The following is an 18,775-nucleotide window of genomic DNA, read 5'->3' as shown; positions in this document are numbered from 1 at the left end:
ATCCAGTCACCCATTCCTGTTTCAGGGGAATGCCCCTTTGAGTGATCTAACCTAGAACTCTCCATCGACCCTTTCCTTTCCACCTTCACCCGTGCCACCAGCTTCACCCACAGCCTTCTGCATCTCAATTGATGGCAATTCTATCTTTCTAGTTATTCAGGCCCAAAATGTGAAATCATTTCTGATTCCTCGTTCACGTCCACTCTGTCAGCAAATCCTGCTAGTTCTACCTTTACAATACATGCAAAATCTAATGACTTCCCACCATCTCCACCATCATTCTCTCTCCTGGATTATTGTGGTAGCCTCCTAACTCGTCTCCCTGCCTCCATCCTTGCCCCTGCCATCTATCTATTCCCTACACAGTGGCCAGAGCGATCCTATTAAACTGTAGGATGATCAGGTCACCTCTGGAATCCAAGTCCTCCCAGAGTTCCCATGTTCTTAGTACTCGGAGGGAAGTCCTTACAAGCACTTACAAGGGCCCATCCAGCCTGCTCCCCCAAACCCCCTGGCCTCATCTCTTCCTCTCGCTCAGGTGCTGTAGCCACACCAGTTTCCTTGCTGTTTCCTGCGCACACCAGGCATGTCCCTGCCTCCTCAGTTAGGCTCTCCTTGACCACACTATTCAAAATTACAAGCTGTGTTCTTCCCTCCCACTCCCAATCTTTCTTATACCTTAACCTTCTATGTTATTCACATATTTATGTCTTCTTTTCCTCCTCTTTAATTCCGACCCCCCCCCAACTTCCAACCTTGACTCAAGGCATGCACCCAGGGCCTGGCCCACTCGAGCTATGGTCGGTGGCTCCACCTGAGGCAGGAACCCAGGATCTTCTGCGTGTAAAGCAGACATGCTAACCGCTACACTACGGAACCACCCCTTATGTCTGCTTTTTATTATCAGTCTTTCTCCTCTAATGTCAGTGCCAGGAAGACAAGTATCTTTCTGGATTTGTTGCTCTGTTCAAGGGCCTAGACCTATGTCTGGCACATACCAGGTGCTCAATAAATATTTACTGAAGGAAGTGAAGGAAGGAATTCTGAGCCTGTCTGTGCCCTGGGCACTGAGATATGGCCATATGGGCCAAGGCTTCCCAATCTGAGGAGCAAACGACCAGACCAGAGGCGGTGTGTGGGGGGTCCCTCGTGATGGCTTTGCTCATAGTGCCAGTGAGTGCCATGTCCTGTGCCAGGTCCTGCTGAGAGACAGCTGTGTTTATGCTTCTTGGGCTCTACCTCCAGGTGATCCCTTCCATTTCTCTGTTTTTGCTAAGAAGCCACAGATGGTTTCCTAGACCCCTGACCGGTTCATTCAGAATTACAACGGCCAGTCATTTGGTCATTGTCCTACATAACCTCTCCTTGGCTTTTGATTCCCCATGACTGCACTGCATGGCTCACTCTCTCACATTCCTCAGCTGCCTTTGCTGAGGTCCTGTCCTCTTCCCATCCTGTGGGAGTCTTCCGGATCCACATTACTTTCCCTGGAGGAGCTTATCCATGCCTGTTGTTTCGACCATGACCTGTGTGCCCATGACTAATCCTGATGGCTCTCCAGTCCCAGACCTCCTTTCCCAGGTGTCCTCAGACCACAGCCACTTAGATTTGGCTTCCTCAAACTGAGACCCAAACTGAACTGACATCTCTCCATTCCTAGACCCACCCTCCTCTTATAGGTCCCTCATGAGACAAAAACCTGAGGGTCCTTCTCAACTCTTTATCTCCTCACTCCTTCTCTGAATCAGCCACAAAGTCTCATAAAATCTACCTTGTCAACAGCTCTTAAATAAAAAAGTTTCCTTGTTTCCCCTACACACAGTCTTCTTTTAAGCATCCTTGTAGCTGACCTCAGCAGCTACCTCCCAACTGACCTCTTATATCCTATCTTTCTTGTCACTGTATCCTCCACATGGCTCCTGGAACAAATCTGGGGACCACATTCCTGGTGGGCACTGACGATGCAGGTTCTAGGACCTCACCCTCAGGCAGCTCCTGGTGTAAGCCCGTACCCCCAAGTCCACCCACTCCCTGACTTCAGTCTTTGGCCCTCTTGAACCAAGAGAGAGAGACCAGACAGCTCCAAGTTCGCACTTACCCTATAACATTCACAGAAAATAAGCCTCATCAGAACGAATGGAAGAGCGTTCTTGCTTTGAATGAAATGCCAGTGAGGGATAACTTAAGCTAATTATCGAGCCAGAAGTTAAATTATAGACGTTGTCATGTAATAAACACCATTTCTCAAGAGAGCCACTTGGAGACATCTGGGCACCCTGAGCTCATTATCTTTCCCTCCGACCTGCTTGTCTCCTGCATCCCACCTGTGATGTATGGAAGCCTCAGCTTCAGCCAGGGCTCCTGCTTCCCTTCCTCCCTATGGCCAGTTGCTTACAAGTGCTGTTGATCTGACCTCAAATATCTGTCCATGTTGTGGTCACTGCCTTCCTTAGGTCTTCACCATTGCTGCAACCTTGGGTGAGTGACCAAATGAGTCAGAGCCTCCATTTTCCTCATCTGTAAAATAGGATTTTTCTTTTAAACACAGTGAAGATTTCACTTAGGTCAAGTGTGCCAAACATCTAGCAGAGAGCTGGGTTAGGCTGAGCATTCAGGAAATGCTATTTCCCTATTCCCTTCATGCTTCCCACCTCTCATTCTTGCCAAGTTTGATCACATGATTTCCTTTGCTTAAGAGCGGTCTGTAATTCCCCATCCTACAGGATAAAATCCGAACTTTTTATCAAGACCTTTGGCCCTTTGAGTTCTAGTTCCTGCCCACTAACTTCGCCACTGTTCAACCACATGGATCTACTCCATTTATTAAAAACACAGTCATTCTGGGGGGTTTCTGGTCAAGATAGCAGAGTAAGTAAATGCTGTGCTTGCCTCTCTCACAACCACGTCGGAATTACAACCGAACTACAGAACAGTCATCATTGGGAATCACCCAAAGTCTAGCTGAAAAGAAGTCCTTCAACTGGGGACACACAGAAGAGGCCACCTTGAGACTAGAAAAAAAAACTCAGTCTTTTCAAAGTATTGTACCACAGATTACTTCCTGATCCTAAAGGAAGAAACTTCTCAATAAAGGGATCAGCTGTCACCAGTGGGACCTGCCAATCAGCCTTCTATCACTAAGGCAAGGAGCTCAGGCACGGGGGACACCCTGACTAGTGCGGTATGAGGGAGGAAGCATCATTACCCATGGAGTGTTTTTGCCAGTATCGTCAACCTGAATTTAATCAGGCCTGTAGATCTAATTTCCAGTTTACAGGAAATACAGGATAAACAACACAAGGAGGAAGCAATCAGAGAAATCTAGAAGGTGGGACATGATGTCTGTAATTTATTTAAAATGTTTTAACAATTCAACAACTCAATGGCATAGGGGGAAAAAGTTATTCTAGATTTAAATGAGACTTAAGACACATAACTAAACACAACATGTAGACCTTATTTGGATCTGGTTGGAACAAACTAATTGCAAAAGAAGCCTTTCAGGGGGCCAATTAGGGAAATTTGAATATGGGCTGGTTATTAGATCATTTTAAAGAATTATTGTTAATTCTATAAGGGGTGATCATAATCTTGTAACAAGAAAACTTCTTGAAGTATTTAGGGGTGAACAGTCATGAAAACTCCAAATCACTTGGCAATATTTTAGTAAAAATGATATGCTAAAATGTTAATAATTATTAACATAATTACCCATCTAGGTAATGGGAATATAGGGTATCATTTTACTATTCTCTGCTTCTCTTTCAGTTTGAAAAGTGCTTAATAAAAAAATATTTTTTTAAATGGATTTGAATGTCAACTATGTACTAGTCACTGGACTAAGGCAAAATTTAATGTAGTCCTTGTCTCCATGAATCATAGAGTGTGGTAAGGGAGAGGTGAATAATCAATTAATCACACTAATATATGAATAGTGACAAGTAGACGAAAATGCTTAGTGACAGGTCTTGAGGGGGCTAAATGATGGAAGCTAACCTGGGCACAGTCTGGAGGGGTGGGGAGAGATTTTCTCCCAAGCAGGATTGATTCAGTGGAGCTCTGAATAGGAGCAGGTGTTGGCCAGGCACAGGAGAAGGGAGGTGGGGGGAAAGTTCACAGTGGAAGGAAGGAACAGTGTGTGTTAGGGGAAAGAGAAGAGGGAGCTTTTTGCTTTAGACTCTAAAGGAGGGCGGGGTGGGTAGCTGAAGGGAGGATACCACAGGGAGGTGGAGGTGAGGAGAACCTGTGGGTAGGGTTGTCAGATAACCCTGCTTGTGAGCCAAATTAATAGTTTCACTCTCCCTCCTGAAAGCAATGGGAAGACATTAAAAGGTTTTGAACAGGGAGTAACACAATCCAATTTATGGCTTGGAAAGATAACTGGTGGCTATGTAGAGGGCATGCCAAGATATGGGGGTTCTGCAGGGGTGGGCTGGAGTAGAGATGGGGAGAAACAAACATATGGTGTAGTGATGATGTGACCTGCTGAGGTACCAGGATGATGCCTGGACTTCTGGCCATAGAAGTGGACAGATGGAGGAGACATATACCGGCAAAGGTTTCCCTGGAAGTGGACATGTGGCAGAAGAGGTGGATCGTCGATGGTTTGGGACAGGTTGAGTTTGCTGGGCTTTTGAAATGCCTGAGGTGGGGACTGAGTGGGCGGTGAGGTGTCTTGGTCGGAGATGAAAGGAGAGGTGTGGGCTGAGTCATGTACACTGCCCACCACTTTGGCTAGATGGTACTTGCAGAGTGGGCATGGAAGAGAGTCCAGAGAGAGAAGGGAGAGACTCTGGACTGAGCCTTGAGGAACCCTAACATTTGGGCTGAGGAGGGGAGAATGAGCTTGTGCTGAAGACCAAGAAAGTGAGGCAAGAAGACACCAGGAAAGCAAAGTGCCTGGAGGGGGAGGTGTGACTGGAAAGTTCCTAGAAAGAGGAAGTGGCCAATCATGTGGGATGCTGTTGAGAGGTCAAGATAGGAGGGCTGAAAGAGCCTGCCAGTTTTGATGAGATGGAGTCCACTGGGACCTCAACAAGAGCTATTTCGGTGGCAGCCGGAGGTGGAAGCAGATGGAAGTGGGTTGAGGAGTAAGTGGGAAGTGAGAAAAGGAAGACAGTGTGTAGACAGCTCTTGCAGGAAGTTTGGCTGCGAAGGGAAAGAGAGAAGGATGGGAACTAAAGCCTGCGGGGTCAAGGAAAGATTTGGATTTTTAATGAGAGAGACGTGAAAGAGAGATAAGGGATCACTCTGAGAGGGCAGATGCAACAGGACCAACACCAGGGCACTTCCTCTACTTTACAGGAGTGGATGGCTGTTGATGGCTGGTAGTTGGCGGCAAGACAGGTACTTGCCTTTATTCCTTGCCCATACTGTTTCCTCAGCTGGAATTTTCCCCTCATGCCTCCTATGTCTATTCCTGTTGTTCACCATTTAGAACATAAGTGGAAGGTCACCTTCTATGAAGACTTCCCTCCTCAAGGTCACCCTCCTGGACCTTGATCATCCTTCTATTGTTACTTGTCAAATTAGCATGTAACGTCCATCTCTCCCACAAGACTGCGTTTTCTGAGTTCCCCTGGCCTGGGGCTTGCTATAAGGTGGGTACTCATGACTGTGGATAAATAGATGAATGAATTCCTATAGACATGTCCTAGAAGTATAGCAGGAGGAGAGCAAGCCTGAAGTAATTCCTGGGATTGTGGAACAGGGATGAGAAAAGGGAATAAGCAGGAGAGGAGGAAAGGCTAAGCTGCTGCAAAGAGCACTTGCATTTATCCAGTGCTTCTGTGGTCCAGGAGCTAAACATATGGGTTTCTCATTTAATCCTCACAGCCTCAGGAAGAATACTGTCTGCTTGTATATTACTTGGTTTCCCCTAGTTTACTAGAACGCAAACTTCTGGGGGTGGGTGTCTGTCTTGTTCACCACTGTGATCCAGCACTAGATAGGCTCATAGATAGGGATGCCAGATGAAATAGAGGATGCTCAGTTAAATTTGAATTTCAGAGAAACAATAAATAATTTTTTAGTGTAAATATGTTCTGTATTTTGTGTTAAATTTGGCAATCTTGTACATAGTAGATGTTTAATAAATATTGTTGAATAAATGTTGCTTGATAACATGACACCCTGGGGATGCAATCAGTAAATTCCAGACTGGAAAATCTAAATGATAGTCTTTTAAGTCTATTATCTTCAGCGAATAAGTTGCAAGGAGAAAATAAAAAGAGATAAAGGAATGTATGGATTAAAAGAGAATTAAGAGATATATCAAGCACTTGAAATCCTTTGGATCTTAATTCAAATAAACTAAACAAATTACAAAGAAAAATATTAAAAGATAATTAGAAATTGTATTTGGCTATTTGATGATGTTAAAGGATGACTGTTATTTCTTTTTAGATTTGATGATAGCTTTGGGGTTATGTTTGCTTTTAAAGAGTCCTTATCTTGTAGAAATATGTATTGAAATATTTAGGATTGAAATTATATGATGTCTAGGATTTGTTTCAAGATAATATGGGTTATGTTCTATATCTTTTTTAAAATTATTTTTTCATCCTTGTTCATGGGCCATGCTAATCTTCTCTGTATCCTTCCAATTTTAGCATATGTGCTGCTGAAGCAAGCACTATGTTCTATATCCTAATTGTAGTGGTTACATGAGTGTATTCATTTGTGAACACTATTCGAACTGTACACTTAAAATGTGCATTTATTGTATGTAAATCATATGTTAGTAAAGTTGACTTTTAAAAAATGGGAGCAGGGGAGGAAGTGGATGGGGTTAAGGATAAAACAAGATTGGCCATGAGTTGATAAGTGTTGAAGTTGGGCGTTGGTTAAATAACTTGCCCCCAAATCACATAGCTGGTAAGATGATGAGTCTGGAATATGAACAGAGCCATGTGAGTTTATAATTTAAGCTACTAACCCTGGGTGCAGATTTCCAGAAGAGGTAGAGCAAAGTGTGGGTATGGCTAGGGGGTAATGCAGCCCTTCTGGGCTGGAACAGAGTCTGACTTAGGGAATTATAGAAGCAAGATTGGCAAAATGCTGGTGGCTACAGTGTAGTGGGGCAAGAAATGGCTTCCTTCTTAGATTCATTGTCATGGGGTAGACTCTTGGTTATGACTCTTGGTTAGATCACTGTCATGGGTAGACTTGGGACCTGGCTGCCTGGCTCTGACATGGGCTAGCAGTGTGACCTTGGCCTAGTCACTTGAAGTCTCTGTCCCTCACTTTCCTCATTTATAACACAGCTATTAATAGGAATGTATAATGGTATAGCCAGTTTAGAAAGCAATTTGACAGTTTCTAAAAAAGTTGAACACAGATTTACCATATGACCTGGAAATTCTACTCTTAACATGAAAACATATGTTCACACAAAGACTAGTATGCCAGTGTTCATAACAGTTGTTATTATTTATAACAACTGAAAAGTGTGAACAAACCGAATGTGATTGGATAAACAAACTGTGGTATATCCATACTATGGGATACGACTCAGCAATAAAAAGAGACAGACTACTAACACATGCTACAGCACAGATGAACCTCAGAAACATTATGCTTTTCTGAAAGAACTCAGAGGCAAAAGACCTCATATGGTATAATTCCACTCTATGACATGTCTAGAAAAAACAGATCTAGAGGGACAGAAAATAGATTAGTCAATGGGGGCTGCGGGTAGGAATGGACAGTTACTGCAAGTTGGGGTAAGGGGCTCTTAGGAAATGTTCTAAAATTGGATTGTGGTGATGGTCATATAACTGTAAATTTAATGAAAATCATTGAATTGAACACTTAAATTGGGCTATGTATGGTATATACAAATTTAAAAATATAGTATCTATCTTATAAAATTGTGATGGGATTAAATAACAAAGTTCTTAGAACATTATGGGCTAGATGTCTGGGACCAGTTCTCTGCTGTGACTTCCTCTGGGGAAAGGTCAACTAGATAGGTCCCCTGTTCCCAAATCCTTGAATAGACCTTTAGGTGAGACCTAATGGGTCATGGAAGAAGAAGGACTGACTTCCAGGTTCCTCGGAGTTCTTCCTATGCCTTATTACAGAGGTGTCGGATGGGACCCCCAGCATCCAGGCTTGTCGCCTTTTCTCTTATGGAGAGGAGAGGTTCCTGAGAAGGGTGTTTGTTGCCTTCTCATCCCGCAGGCTGAGGATGGGGTCGAGTGTCCTCTACTGTAGGCAATGGGAATTGCAACAGCAAGGACAGCCCACTTCCACCATCCTGAGAATGTTGTGAGGTAGCTACTATTGTCCCCTCTTCGTTGATAGGGACATTGAGATTCAGAGTGTCTAGGTGACCTGCTCAGGGCTGCATAACTGACACCCCCAGACCAAGCCCTCTGAAAATGGATGCTTGATAACTACAGGTCCTTTCAGCTAGAGAGTTAGACTAACTCCTACTGTTTGCAAGGTGCTTCCATGCCTCCCTCCGGGCTATATTCTGAGGAGCCAGATAGAAGGTAGGGGAAGAAGGGAAATTGGAGGTGGAAGAAATTACTCCTCTAGGAAAGGACTCTCAATAGTAACTATCCCCCCAAAAGTCCCCAAACTCAGATTTTTGGGACTGGTGACTTTTGTAGTGGGAGAAGGCTCTGCCATAGCTTTTCATTGTTATATAAGATTTATTCATTTATTCATAGCAAAATATTTGAGTGTTCTCTCTTTGTGTCAACACCAGACAGAAATGCAAAAATGATTGAGACTCAAGGGGGTAAAAGGAGTTTTTCAATCCAGGTTACTGCAAGTAGGGTCCAAGCCCCCTTTCCAGGCATTTTAGCTGCAAGGAGGGTGGAGTATAGTCGGATGGAAGCAGATGCTTCTCTGCCCCACAAGCAAAATAAATTGGGCACTGCTGTCTCTTGGGATAAGAGTTCTCAGCATAGTCCCCAGAAGAGACAGCTGTGAAGATCATCATTCTTCCAGAACTTTCCTCCAGTTTGTATGAGGGAGAGGCGGGGGAGGAGGTCAGGGCTTTGGGGGCGCTTAGGAACACTGGAGTCTAGACCTGCAGCACCACTCATGACAACTGCCCTGGAGATTTCTGTAGAAGATGCTGGGGGGGGGGGTTAAGGATTTTGAGCAATAAAAGCCCACACCCCCGAGTTAGTCAAACTCTAGTCACACCTTGGGGCCTTCTGGGAGGTGGGAGGTCAACCTTCCTGATTTCTTTCCACCCAAATATTATTTGATGATAGGTAGGAAAAAAATGCTTGCACCAGGAGGGCCAGGATGCAAGCCACATCATTTGTCTCCTTACAGAAACCCTTTCTTACCCCAGTCCCAGACTGAAATAGTTCTTCCTGTGACATCCCCCCAGGCTCTTTCCACATCCTATTCTTTCCACACCCTTACTCAAAGCCATCATGCCGATCTCTCTTTATATTTCTGGGAATGAGAGGTAGCCATATTTCAATAACCTGATTTTTATCAAGAGAGAAATATTCTGGGGATTCATTCATTCACTTACAAATATTAATTGAGCACCTATTATGTCTGGGGACCATTCTGGGTAGTGGGGATGCAGTACTGATTAAGACAAAGTTCTTAGCTCATTTCCAGACTAATTGGAGAGACTGACAATAAAGAATAAATACGTTCAGAATTTCACATCACAGCAAGCTATACAGAAACTAAAGAAGGGTAAAAGGATAGACCATGCTCTGAGGAGGTGGTTCTCCATTATAGGGGGTTTTATTGGGGAGTCATTTTTTCTTTGCTTTACTCTTTTGGGGAAATAAGAGTAAGGGTCTATGTGTGCCTTCTTCTGGACTCCTCAACCCATTTTGGCAATTCAGGACTCAGAGGGGCAGAGTCTTGGGAATCAAGGTGGGCTGCAGAGCCAGCTCCTCAGACTTTGGTGGAGAGGCCGTTTAGAAATGGCATTAGAAAAATGGAAACAGGTACTGAGAAAGTCTGTCGTCTTCCGTGGTATAAACACTCCTCTCTCTGAATGTTTTCCTTTGTTCATCTGGCACACACTTACTCAATTCCTAACTACTTGTTCAAGATTTTTTGAGCCCATTGTATGCCAGGCACTGTTCTAGGGGACTGGAACCGAGGGGTTGGACTCATTCTCTGCCCGCAGGAATCCTAGCTGTGTAAAGCTTGTAAACCACCACCGCTGCATTTCATTTTTTCCCTCAACAGTGTTTTTGAGATTCATCTGTTGATTCATGTAGCCCACAGAGGGTAGATATGTACATTCCCATTTTACAGATGCGTAAGCCGTGAATGTTAAAGAATAAAAATGAATTGCTTTGCGAAGACTAAATGTCGGGACACCACCCAGCCACGTGCAGAGGCACATTTCGTCCCTGGCAATCCCACTCATGCACGCTCCCTCCTTCGCTCGCTCTCAGCCGCCGCCGCCGCGCCGGGTCCACGTGTGTGTATCTGTGAGTCGAATGGGGACGGGGGCGGTGCCGCCGGAGGGGTGGGGTCCGGGTTAACGTCACAGGCTTACTACCCAATCAGCGGCGGGCTCGCAACCCGGCGCTGGTATTGGGGCAGCGAGGGGGCAGTTCTCTATAACGCGGTCTCCGGGAGCCAGCGGGGAAGAAAGAAGCTGAGCGGGCGGAAGGCTCCGTCCCCACCGCTTGGGCCCGGACATCGGGTGCCGGGCCCGGAGTCCTTCCCGCCCCCCGCGGTCGCTGGTCGCTTTGTTTCCCCCGCCTCTGCGCTCCGGGCTACTCGAGAGGGGCTCCTGCCGGGGCTGCACAGGGAACACGGCGGCAGGAAGGGCGGCCGACCGCGCCGGGACTCGCAGGGACCCAGGAGTCCGGCTGCCGGGAGGGCCGCGTGACGAGATCGAGGAGGGAGCCAGAGCTCCGCTGCCCAGGGGTGCGGGCCGGGGGCGCCCGTGAGCAGAGGCCTCCCCGTCGAGGGGGGGCGATGTTCCCCTCGTCCGCGGGCTCTTCGGGCAGCCAGGGCATCCCGCTGCTGGGACCAGCGCCCCCTCAGTGGGCACCCCCCCAGGCGGTTCCATGGAGACTCTGTGCCCGGCTCCCCGCCTCGCAGTGCCGGCATCCCCACGAGGGTCGCCCTGCTCCCCCACATCCCGGAAGCCTCGTCGGGGGACCCAGGAGTTCTCTCCGCTGTGCCTGCGTGCCCTTGCCTTCTGCGCCCTTGCCAAACCCCGGGCGCCCTCTTTGGGCCTGGGGACTGGGGAACTGGCGCCGCGGGCCCCGGTGCTACTGGGCCCTCGCGGCACCCTGTGCATCGGCGGCTGGGCCCCGGATGGCCTGAAGCACCTCGCAGGACAGGCCGGGCGGTCCAGCGATCCGAGCTCCCAGGCCCGCCAGGATGCCGACGCCGCGGTGTGCCGCGGCCGCTGCGAGGAGGAAGAGGGCGGAGGCAGTTTCCCGCACTTCAGCGCTTGCTCCCGCGGATCTCCGGGCTGCTGCCCGGCGCCCTGGAGCCCTCGGGAACCTCCGACTAGCTCCACTTCGGCTCCGCCTAGGCCAGCCCCAGGTCTCGATTCCCAGCCTGGCCCCACCTCCGCCAGCCCGCATCGGGAGCCCGATTCCCAACCTCCGTCGCCACCTGCGGGCCTCTCCATCGAGTCCGCGAGGCCCGGGGCCGCCACAGAACCGCCCCTGCCGGGCCAGAAGGCCTCAGTCGATGGAACCTCCCCGCAGGCCGCCCCCGAGGCACCCGCCGCTAGCCCCTCGACGGCCAGCGGAGCGCCGGCCGCGCCCGGCGATCTCCGCCAGGAACATTTCGATCGTTTGATCCGCCGGTCGAAACTTTGGTGTTATGCGAAGGGCTTCGCCCTCGACACTCCGAGTTTGCGCCGGGGGCCTGAGCGGCCGCCAGCAAAAGGGCCCTCCCGGGGAGCCGCCAAAAAACGCCGGCGGCCAGCGCCCCCCAACCGCAGCGCGCAGCCCCGCCGCCCTGCACCAACGCTCCCCATCACCAGCACCTTCAGCCTCCTCGACTGCTTCCCCTGCCCCCCGGCCCTTGTGGTGGGCGAGGACGGAGACTTAGGGCCGGCCTCCTCGCTTCGCCTCCGGGGAGACTCTAAGCCCCCGCCTGCTCACCCGCTGTGGAGGTGGCAGATAGGGGGCCCCGCTGTCCCTGAGCCCCCCGGTGTCAAATTCTGGGGGATCAACCTGGAGGAACTCTGAGCGTGAGACCTCTTATGCCAAGAGGGAAATGTTGGGGCCACAGCCAAACTGCGGGCTTGTGGAAAGAGCTAATTTCTCACATTTGCCTGATCCCTTTATGTTTTATGGGCTGCGGTCCAAGGGACCTCAGATGACAGTGATCTTCAAGCACCTAACTAGTTGGGGTGACACCTCCTCCCCCTCATCCTTTGGAGATGAACTAAAGGCTGGAGTCAGGAGGAGGCTTAACGGAAAAAGGCTTAATGACAGAGATTCCAGTCCCTCCCCTCTTCCATCTTGGATCTCTGGGGGCAGGGCCTTCACCCCAGGGGGAGCAAAGGAGGCTACCGCTCAAAGACAAGAAAGAAAAAAAAAAGGGAGAGAGACATGGGTGATGGACAAACCGGTTGTTTCTGTGGGCGAGCCTGGGGGTGAGGGGGCTGCGGTGGAGGCGGGGATGTGATTGGCAGCTCCCTGGGGGCATCCCCCACCCCCGCTATCTAGGCCTTTAACCCTTTGCTCCCCTCAGGCCTTCCCCAGCACTCCAAGCACCACGGAGCCTTCAAGAGGGAAAGGGCAGCTTGAACGAGAAGACGATCACCTCCTTCTTAGGGCCCCCCAAGTCAGGTGACCCCTAGTTGGTGAGATCTTCAGTCTCAGCCACCAACCTTTCCCTTTGTCCAGTTTTGGAGTTTCCTTCTTAAATTTTCCTGTTTGCTTTCAGTTTATAAGGTCTAACGGGTAAAAGAGGACACATCTTGATAAACCAACTCCCTCCCCCAGTTTACTTCTCACAGTAGGAGGGGCAGGGCTGAGGAACCTCCCCCGCTCCGAAAGTGCAGACTTTGTCTGAGGAAGGAGCCAGAGACTTTCCCAGGGAAAGTAATGGAAGGTGGAAGAAATCAATAAAATCAGACCAAACAAGTTGCCTTTCGAGGTCCTCATCACCGATTTATGGATGGGAAGGGGTGGAGGTAGAGGGCAGGCCTGGGTCCATTCTTTGGACACCCAAATAGCCCCCTGAAAAGGTAGAGACCAGACAAGCTCCTATTTGCGGAGGGGGCAAATGAAAGGACTCTTGGCCTACCTGCAAGGTCCAATGGAGTTTGAAGGGGTAAAGTTTGGGTTTGGATGGAAACTGGGCTGAGGTGCTTTCAGCTTCCCTGCTTCACATCAGGCATTTAGGGAGTTGTCAGGGACCTGATGGATCCGAAGGGGGCAGGGCCAGGGGATTAGTTTTGAGGTCAGAGGTTCTGTTTTCTGGGGGGGAGGGGAGAGCTAGGGCTGGACCTCGCCCTCTGGCTGGGAGGATCCCCTGGAGTCGGAGGGGTGGAGTCGCTTTCTCCACCCAGGTGAAATCTGGGGAGATTAGCTGTTAGGGAGATTCCAAGTTTAAGTGTGAGGGGAACCTGGGGGTTGAGGACCTGCCCAACAACATAGGGACCCAGTGACCCTTCTGTCCACACCAGTGGATAATGACCCCCTTTCCCCCAAAACGGCGAGGGAGGAACAATTCCCAAATACGATACTGGGGAAGGACTTGTCTCCTTTTCTGTGAAAATGCTTTGTAAAAAGTTATTGTTTGCATAGAGCAGATTCTTGAGAAAAACCAGAAAAATGTTTTCTTCATTTTAAAAACTGTCTCAATTTGTTTTCACTGGGGGCGAGGGTCGGAATGGGGTGAGTGGGCGTGGGATGGGCACTACTCTTCTTTCTCAACATCTGGCCTTTATGAACCCTGCTGACCTCCCCTCCCCCCTCCAGCTGTGTTGTGGGGAGGAGGGAGGAGAGTGGGAGAGTGCCTTCCATTCCTGTGCTTCAGGGTATCCCTCTTATCTCGCCCCCCAAGACTGGGAAAGCAGAGGAAGAAGGCAGACATGAGGGGTGGGGAGAGAGTTGTGAAGAGGAGGTGTTGTTTGCAAGGGCAAATTTAGAGAGGCCAACTCTTTTTAAAAAGCTCTTTGCTTTTAGTAGTGTGGTCCAGGGCAGCTTTGGCCCTATGGATCAGATTGGGCGGGATGGTCTGAGCTTTGGTGGTAGGTCACGAAATACTCTTTTGGATTCTCTGAGGAACGGGAGGTGGGCCATTAATTTGGCTTCCCTCCTCCCCACTCAAGTGAAAGTATTAAGCCTCAATCTGGAAGGGGCACTGGGCAGTGAGTTAAAAAACATTCCTTTGGCCAGACCTGGAACTCCCCTCCTTGCTGAATGGTTTAATTTGGAGAATCTCAAGGTTGGAAGCACCCCTAAGAGCCTTCTTTCGTTTTATAGAATAGGGAACTATATTAGTTTCCTAGGGAAGCTGTAAAAAATTGCCACAAACTTGGTGGCTTCAAACAGCAGAAATTTATCCTCTCGCAGTTCTGGAGGCCAGAAGTCCACAACGAAGCTGTTGGCGGGGCCATGCTCTCTATGAAGGCTCTAGGGGAGAATTCCTTCCTGGTCTCTTGTAGCTTCTGGAGAGTCCAGGCATTCTTTGGGTTGTGGCTGCATTACTCCAGTTTCTTCACCTGGCCTTCCCCTCACTCATCTCTTTTAAGGACACTTGTCATTAGATTTAGGGCCCATCCGGGTAATCCAGTTTGATCTCATTTTTGACAACCTTAATTTAATTACATCTGCAAAGACCCTTGTTCCAAATAAGGTCACACAGGTCTGGAGGGAGGGGAGTTAGGACATAGACATACCTTTTTGGGTGTGACCATTCGGCCCACTACAGGAACTGAGTCTGAGCGAGGAGAGACATTTGCCCAGATTTTTGGGGGGAAGGAAGCATGTGCGGGGTTGGTGAGGGGTGCTGCCCCTCTTGAGCTGAGGCCACAAGTCTTGCTGATTGAAGCAGCCTGGGGAAAGGGTAGAGACGGACCTTTTGCTTTTCCCGGGCTGATCCTAAAGTTGCTGGGATGCTCCTCCCCCTAATGCTCATTGAGTGGAGAAGGGAAGCTCAATCTCCCCAGGGGGTCCGAGGAAGCTTTTCCTCCCTGCCTTCCTGGTTTCTTGGCCACTCTGGTTTGGATGTTTCCAGCCCTTGTTCCCAGATTGTCCGTGTGCACTCTTCCTTCCACCCCTCCCCTCCCCCATCCTTCCTGTTCTTTGAGGATGGAGGCTCTGCCACTGGCCGCAGTGTGTTTGGTGGGAGATCAAGGGTCTTAGCTTCTGTCTGGGTCTCTATAAGTTTTTTTTACTGGGTTATCTCTTTTAGTCTTAGAGGCTTTCTCTCCATGGGCCTCAATCTTGCCACAGCTCTGGAGCCCATGTCTGCTGCTCTTCATCAGGTCCACCTGCACAATCCTGAGAATGAGTACTTCCTTAAATTTTGTCCCCAAGGCACCTTGGGGCCGCCCTCACATTAGTCCAGCCCTGTTTATCTTCACCTACCTTCCTGGGAGCCTCAGCTTTCCGATATGCTCTGCCTCTTGTCTCTTAAATCTTTGTGGCTTGACTTCTGCCCCTTGAAACCACTTTTTCCAGGGTCACTCATGACAACCCTTAACCACAAATCCAATGGTTGCCTCCCTGTTTGTTCCGAACCCTGGATCTCTTTATGACCTAAGACATTGCTGGATGCTCACTAACACCTAGTTTTTTCACTCTAAGTTTCCTTTTCTATCTTCTGTCCCTTCTCTTCTTCCTCTGTCCATAGGAAGCTTTAAAAAAAAAAAAAAAAAAGGGAGTCCAGTGGTGTCCAGGAGGTGTCTATCCTCCGCCTTCATGTCTCCCACACAATTCCCTTTGTCTTCCTCTTCCAAGTCTTTAGCTTGCACTTGCATAGGCAGGTGACTCTCAAATGACTGCCCCTGCTCCCTCTCCCTCCAGCCTAGACCCTCTTCTGAGCTTTGGTGCCATATCTACACGTAAATACTGGCAACCCATACTTTCCCTATTGAAGACCAAGCCGATTTGATTGTCTCCAACCCTGCCCACATCAGTCACCCTGGTCAAGTGAATGTTCTGGTCACAGCTCTGCCTTACACCCCATTACTTACCCAAGATTCAGCATCTTGGATTCTCACCAGGATCCTCTCATTTGACCCACTGCTATCTATATCTGACCCTCCCTCTGCTTCTCACCTTGCCAATATCTCTTCTATCCTTCCATCCTGGTGCTGCTTCCACACGTCTAGCCTGGACTATTGCAGTAGCCACCTAACTAGGTTCTGTATCTCTTCTCGGATCAGATGACCTTATTACTTCATGGGTTCCCTGATTTTATTAAATGCAGCTTCCCATCATTGGGGCCCTCTATGAATTGACCCTAACTCTCCTGTCTAGCCTATCCCTGTTGTTTCCCTTTACACACCGTGTGGTCCATCACACTGGCATGTCGTTTCTACCCCAGCCACCCACCCCTTTCTATACCTTCATTTTCCAAAGCACTTTTGAAATGCTATCTCTATCTCTTCCATGAGGTCTTTGATTCCCCCTGTTGGTTGTGATTATGCCACCTTTAGACCCTCTTCACTCTTTTACGAAGACTTCTAGACCTCTTCACTCTCGGGGAGGGGAGTAGAGGGTGGTGGAAGAATATGGGCTTTAGAGCCAAACACTGCCACTCCCCCTCTCCATGGAGAACCTGGCAAGCTAAGGCTGCCCTGGGGGAAACACCTTTCTGAGCTAAGCTTTCATTTCATTGCTTTGGCTTTAACTGAGAATTACTGACACAAAAAGGCAACTTAAAAATCACTTCTGAAATTGTAAAAACTTTCCAAGAAGACACTGTCCAGTGTTCCAAGACCTTCTACATGATGTTTATAATTTCTTTAAGATAAATTAGAGTATTGATGATAAGATCATTGTTTGTGATTTTTTTTCTTGCACCCCTCTACAGTCATCTTGTATCTCTTTTTAGTTTTCTTTAAGTCCTGGATCCATGTCCTGTCACAGCAGGCACCTAACAAATACTTGTCGAACGAAGAGTGCGTACTTTAAACACTTATTTACAGGACCGTACAGCAGCTTGGTCAGTGGCACTTGACTAGATGCAGTTCCAGAGGTGTCCACTAGATGATGCTGTCTGCTAACACCGGAAAGAGGATGCCAGGCTGGCAAAGGGTAGGTGGGGAAGGGATTAATATTCTTCCAACCAGTTGAGCACCTCCCAGTCCTGGGCTTCGGGAGAGAGGTGTAAGACATATTCCCTGCACACAAAGACTTAGTCAGGTGCTTTGCATGCATTATTTTGTTTTAATAACAACTGATAAGTATTATTATCACTGTTAGATTGTTGAGGAAATGGAGGCTCAGAGAGGTTTATTGATTTGCCTGAGGTCTCACAGCTAGTGGAGCAGTAGAGTTTAACTCTGGTCTGTCTGACTGGGTTTCCTCCTAATAGCAGTTATTATAGCAAACACATGGCACTTTCTTAAGCACTGGTCTAAGTGCTTTATGCTTAGTCACTCATCCAATCCTCAGAACGACACTATAAGGAAGATACTGTTATTATCCCCATTTTGCAGATAAGGAAACTGAGGTACAGAGAGGTAAAGCCTACACAGCTACAGAATAGTGCCTTTGGAGTTTATGCTCTTAATTACCACATGGCTGCCATGTTTCACCGATGCAGTATCACTCAGTTATGGACCAGAGGTAGCCCCCCACCAATATTTGGAGGTCATAGAGCTCTGTGCCAGAGACACAAAGACACAGAGCCTACTCTTGAGGAGCCTTCAGCTGCATGGGAAAAGCAGGACATGTACTCCCCTCCTTAGGGTGTAGACTTACTGGGCAGCTCCAGCTGAGTGGTTCGCCCTCTCTGGGCTTTAATATCCTAAAACCAGGGGACTCTGTAGCAGGAAGTGACTCTTAGGTACAGGAGGTTTGTTATCCATGATTTATTGCAAAAACCATAGCACTTTAAAAAACAGAGGTGAAGTTCTCTACTTTCAAGTGCATAAAAAGTCCAGCTTGGTTAATGTTTACACAGGCACTCCAGGTAAGCCACATAAGAGCTCTCTGGGACGCTCCGTCAGGCCCACTCCCACTCGTTCTCCCCAACCTGGAGATTGCTACCATGCTGGTTGTCCCCTGTTATCACAGATTCATTTCACTTGTTTTTGACTGTCATGGAAATGGAAGGTACTTTTTTGGATCTGGCTTCTTTTGTTCTACCTTATGCATGTGGATTCATCGTGCTGTGGCGTGTAGCAGTAGTGTATTCTTTTCATTGCCATGTAATATTTCATTGTAATATTTCATTGTAATATTTCATTCTACAATTTACATAGCCTGTTGATGGATGTTTGGGTCGCTTCCAGTTGTTGTTAGTTTTATGTATAAAGCTGTGCGGCACAATTTTAAAGGAATAGGGAGGAGCGGTGAGGAGATGTGAAGAGCGCTAACATCTATTCAAGCATTAACTGTCTTGAGTAATAAGAAGAAATGACTAAACCCCCATATTTCTCTCCCCAAAGCTCACAGGTTAGTAGTAGGAGAGAGGTGAGCAAATAGTCAGTACAGCAGGACAAATGAACGTGGAGATCAGTGAGGCCAAGGGAAGAGTGGAGCATGTGGGAAGAGCACTGGGGGTCAAGGAGGGCTTCCCAGAGGAGGAGATAGTTGAGTCGAGTCTTGAAAGGTAGGTAAGAGTTCATGAAATGACAAAGGCCTGGGAGGTGCTGAGCACGGAATACAAA

The 18,775-nt window shown here is 48.3% G+C and overlaps 1 protein-coding gene and 1 non-coding gene across 2 annotated transcripts; one reads left to right on the top strand and one right to left on the bottom strand.

Moving 5' to 3' along the window:
- Nucleotides 1–6,528: 6,528 nt before the first annotated feature.
- LOC118604399 lies at nucleotides 6,529–6,635 on the bottom strand. Its single transcript, XR_004951713.1, has one exon. It is a non-coding gene; the product is annotated as a U6 spliceosomal RNA (small nuclear RNA).
- Nucleotides 6,636–10,580: 3,945 nt separating this feature from the next.
- EPOP (elongin BC and polycomb repressive complex 2 associated protein) lies at nucleotides 10,581–13,842 on the top strand. Its single transcript, XM_016164767.2, has one exon. It carries the CDS (start codon nucleotides 11,022–11,024, stop codon nucleotides 12,162–12,164), a length of 1,143 nt encoding a protein of 380 aa, XP_016020253.2. The 5' UTR covers nucleotides 10,581–11,021; the 3' UTR covers nucleotides 12,165–13,842.
- Nucleotides 13,843–18,775: the final 4,933 nt, after the last annotated feature.

Source organism: Rousettus aegyptiacus, unplaced genomic scaffold (genome assembly GCF_014176215.1).
Source record: "Rousettus aegyptiacus isolate mRouAeg1 unplaced genomic scaffold, mRouAeg1.p scaffold_m13_p_6, whole genome shotgun sequence".
Lineage (NCBI taxonomy): Eukaryota > Metazoa > Chordata > Mammalia > Chiroptera > Pteropodidae > Rousettus > Rousettus aegyptiacus.
The sequence above is the reverse complement of the archived record's forward strand: the minus strand, read 5'-3'. Positions and strand labels throughout refer to the sequence as shown.

Coding starts and splice junctions, on each gene's coding strand:
- EPOP (XM_016164767.2), top strand. CDS start 11,022: ATGGAGACTCTGTGCCCGGCTCCCCGCCTCGCAGTGCCGGCATCCCCA.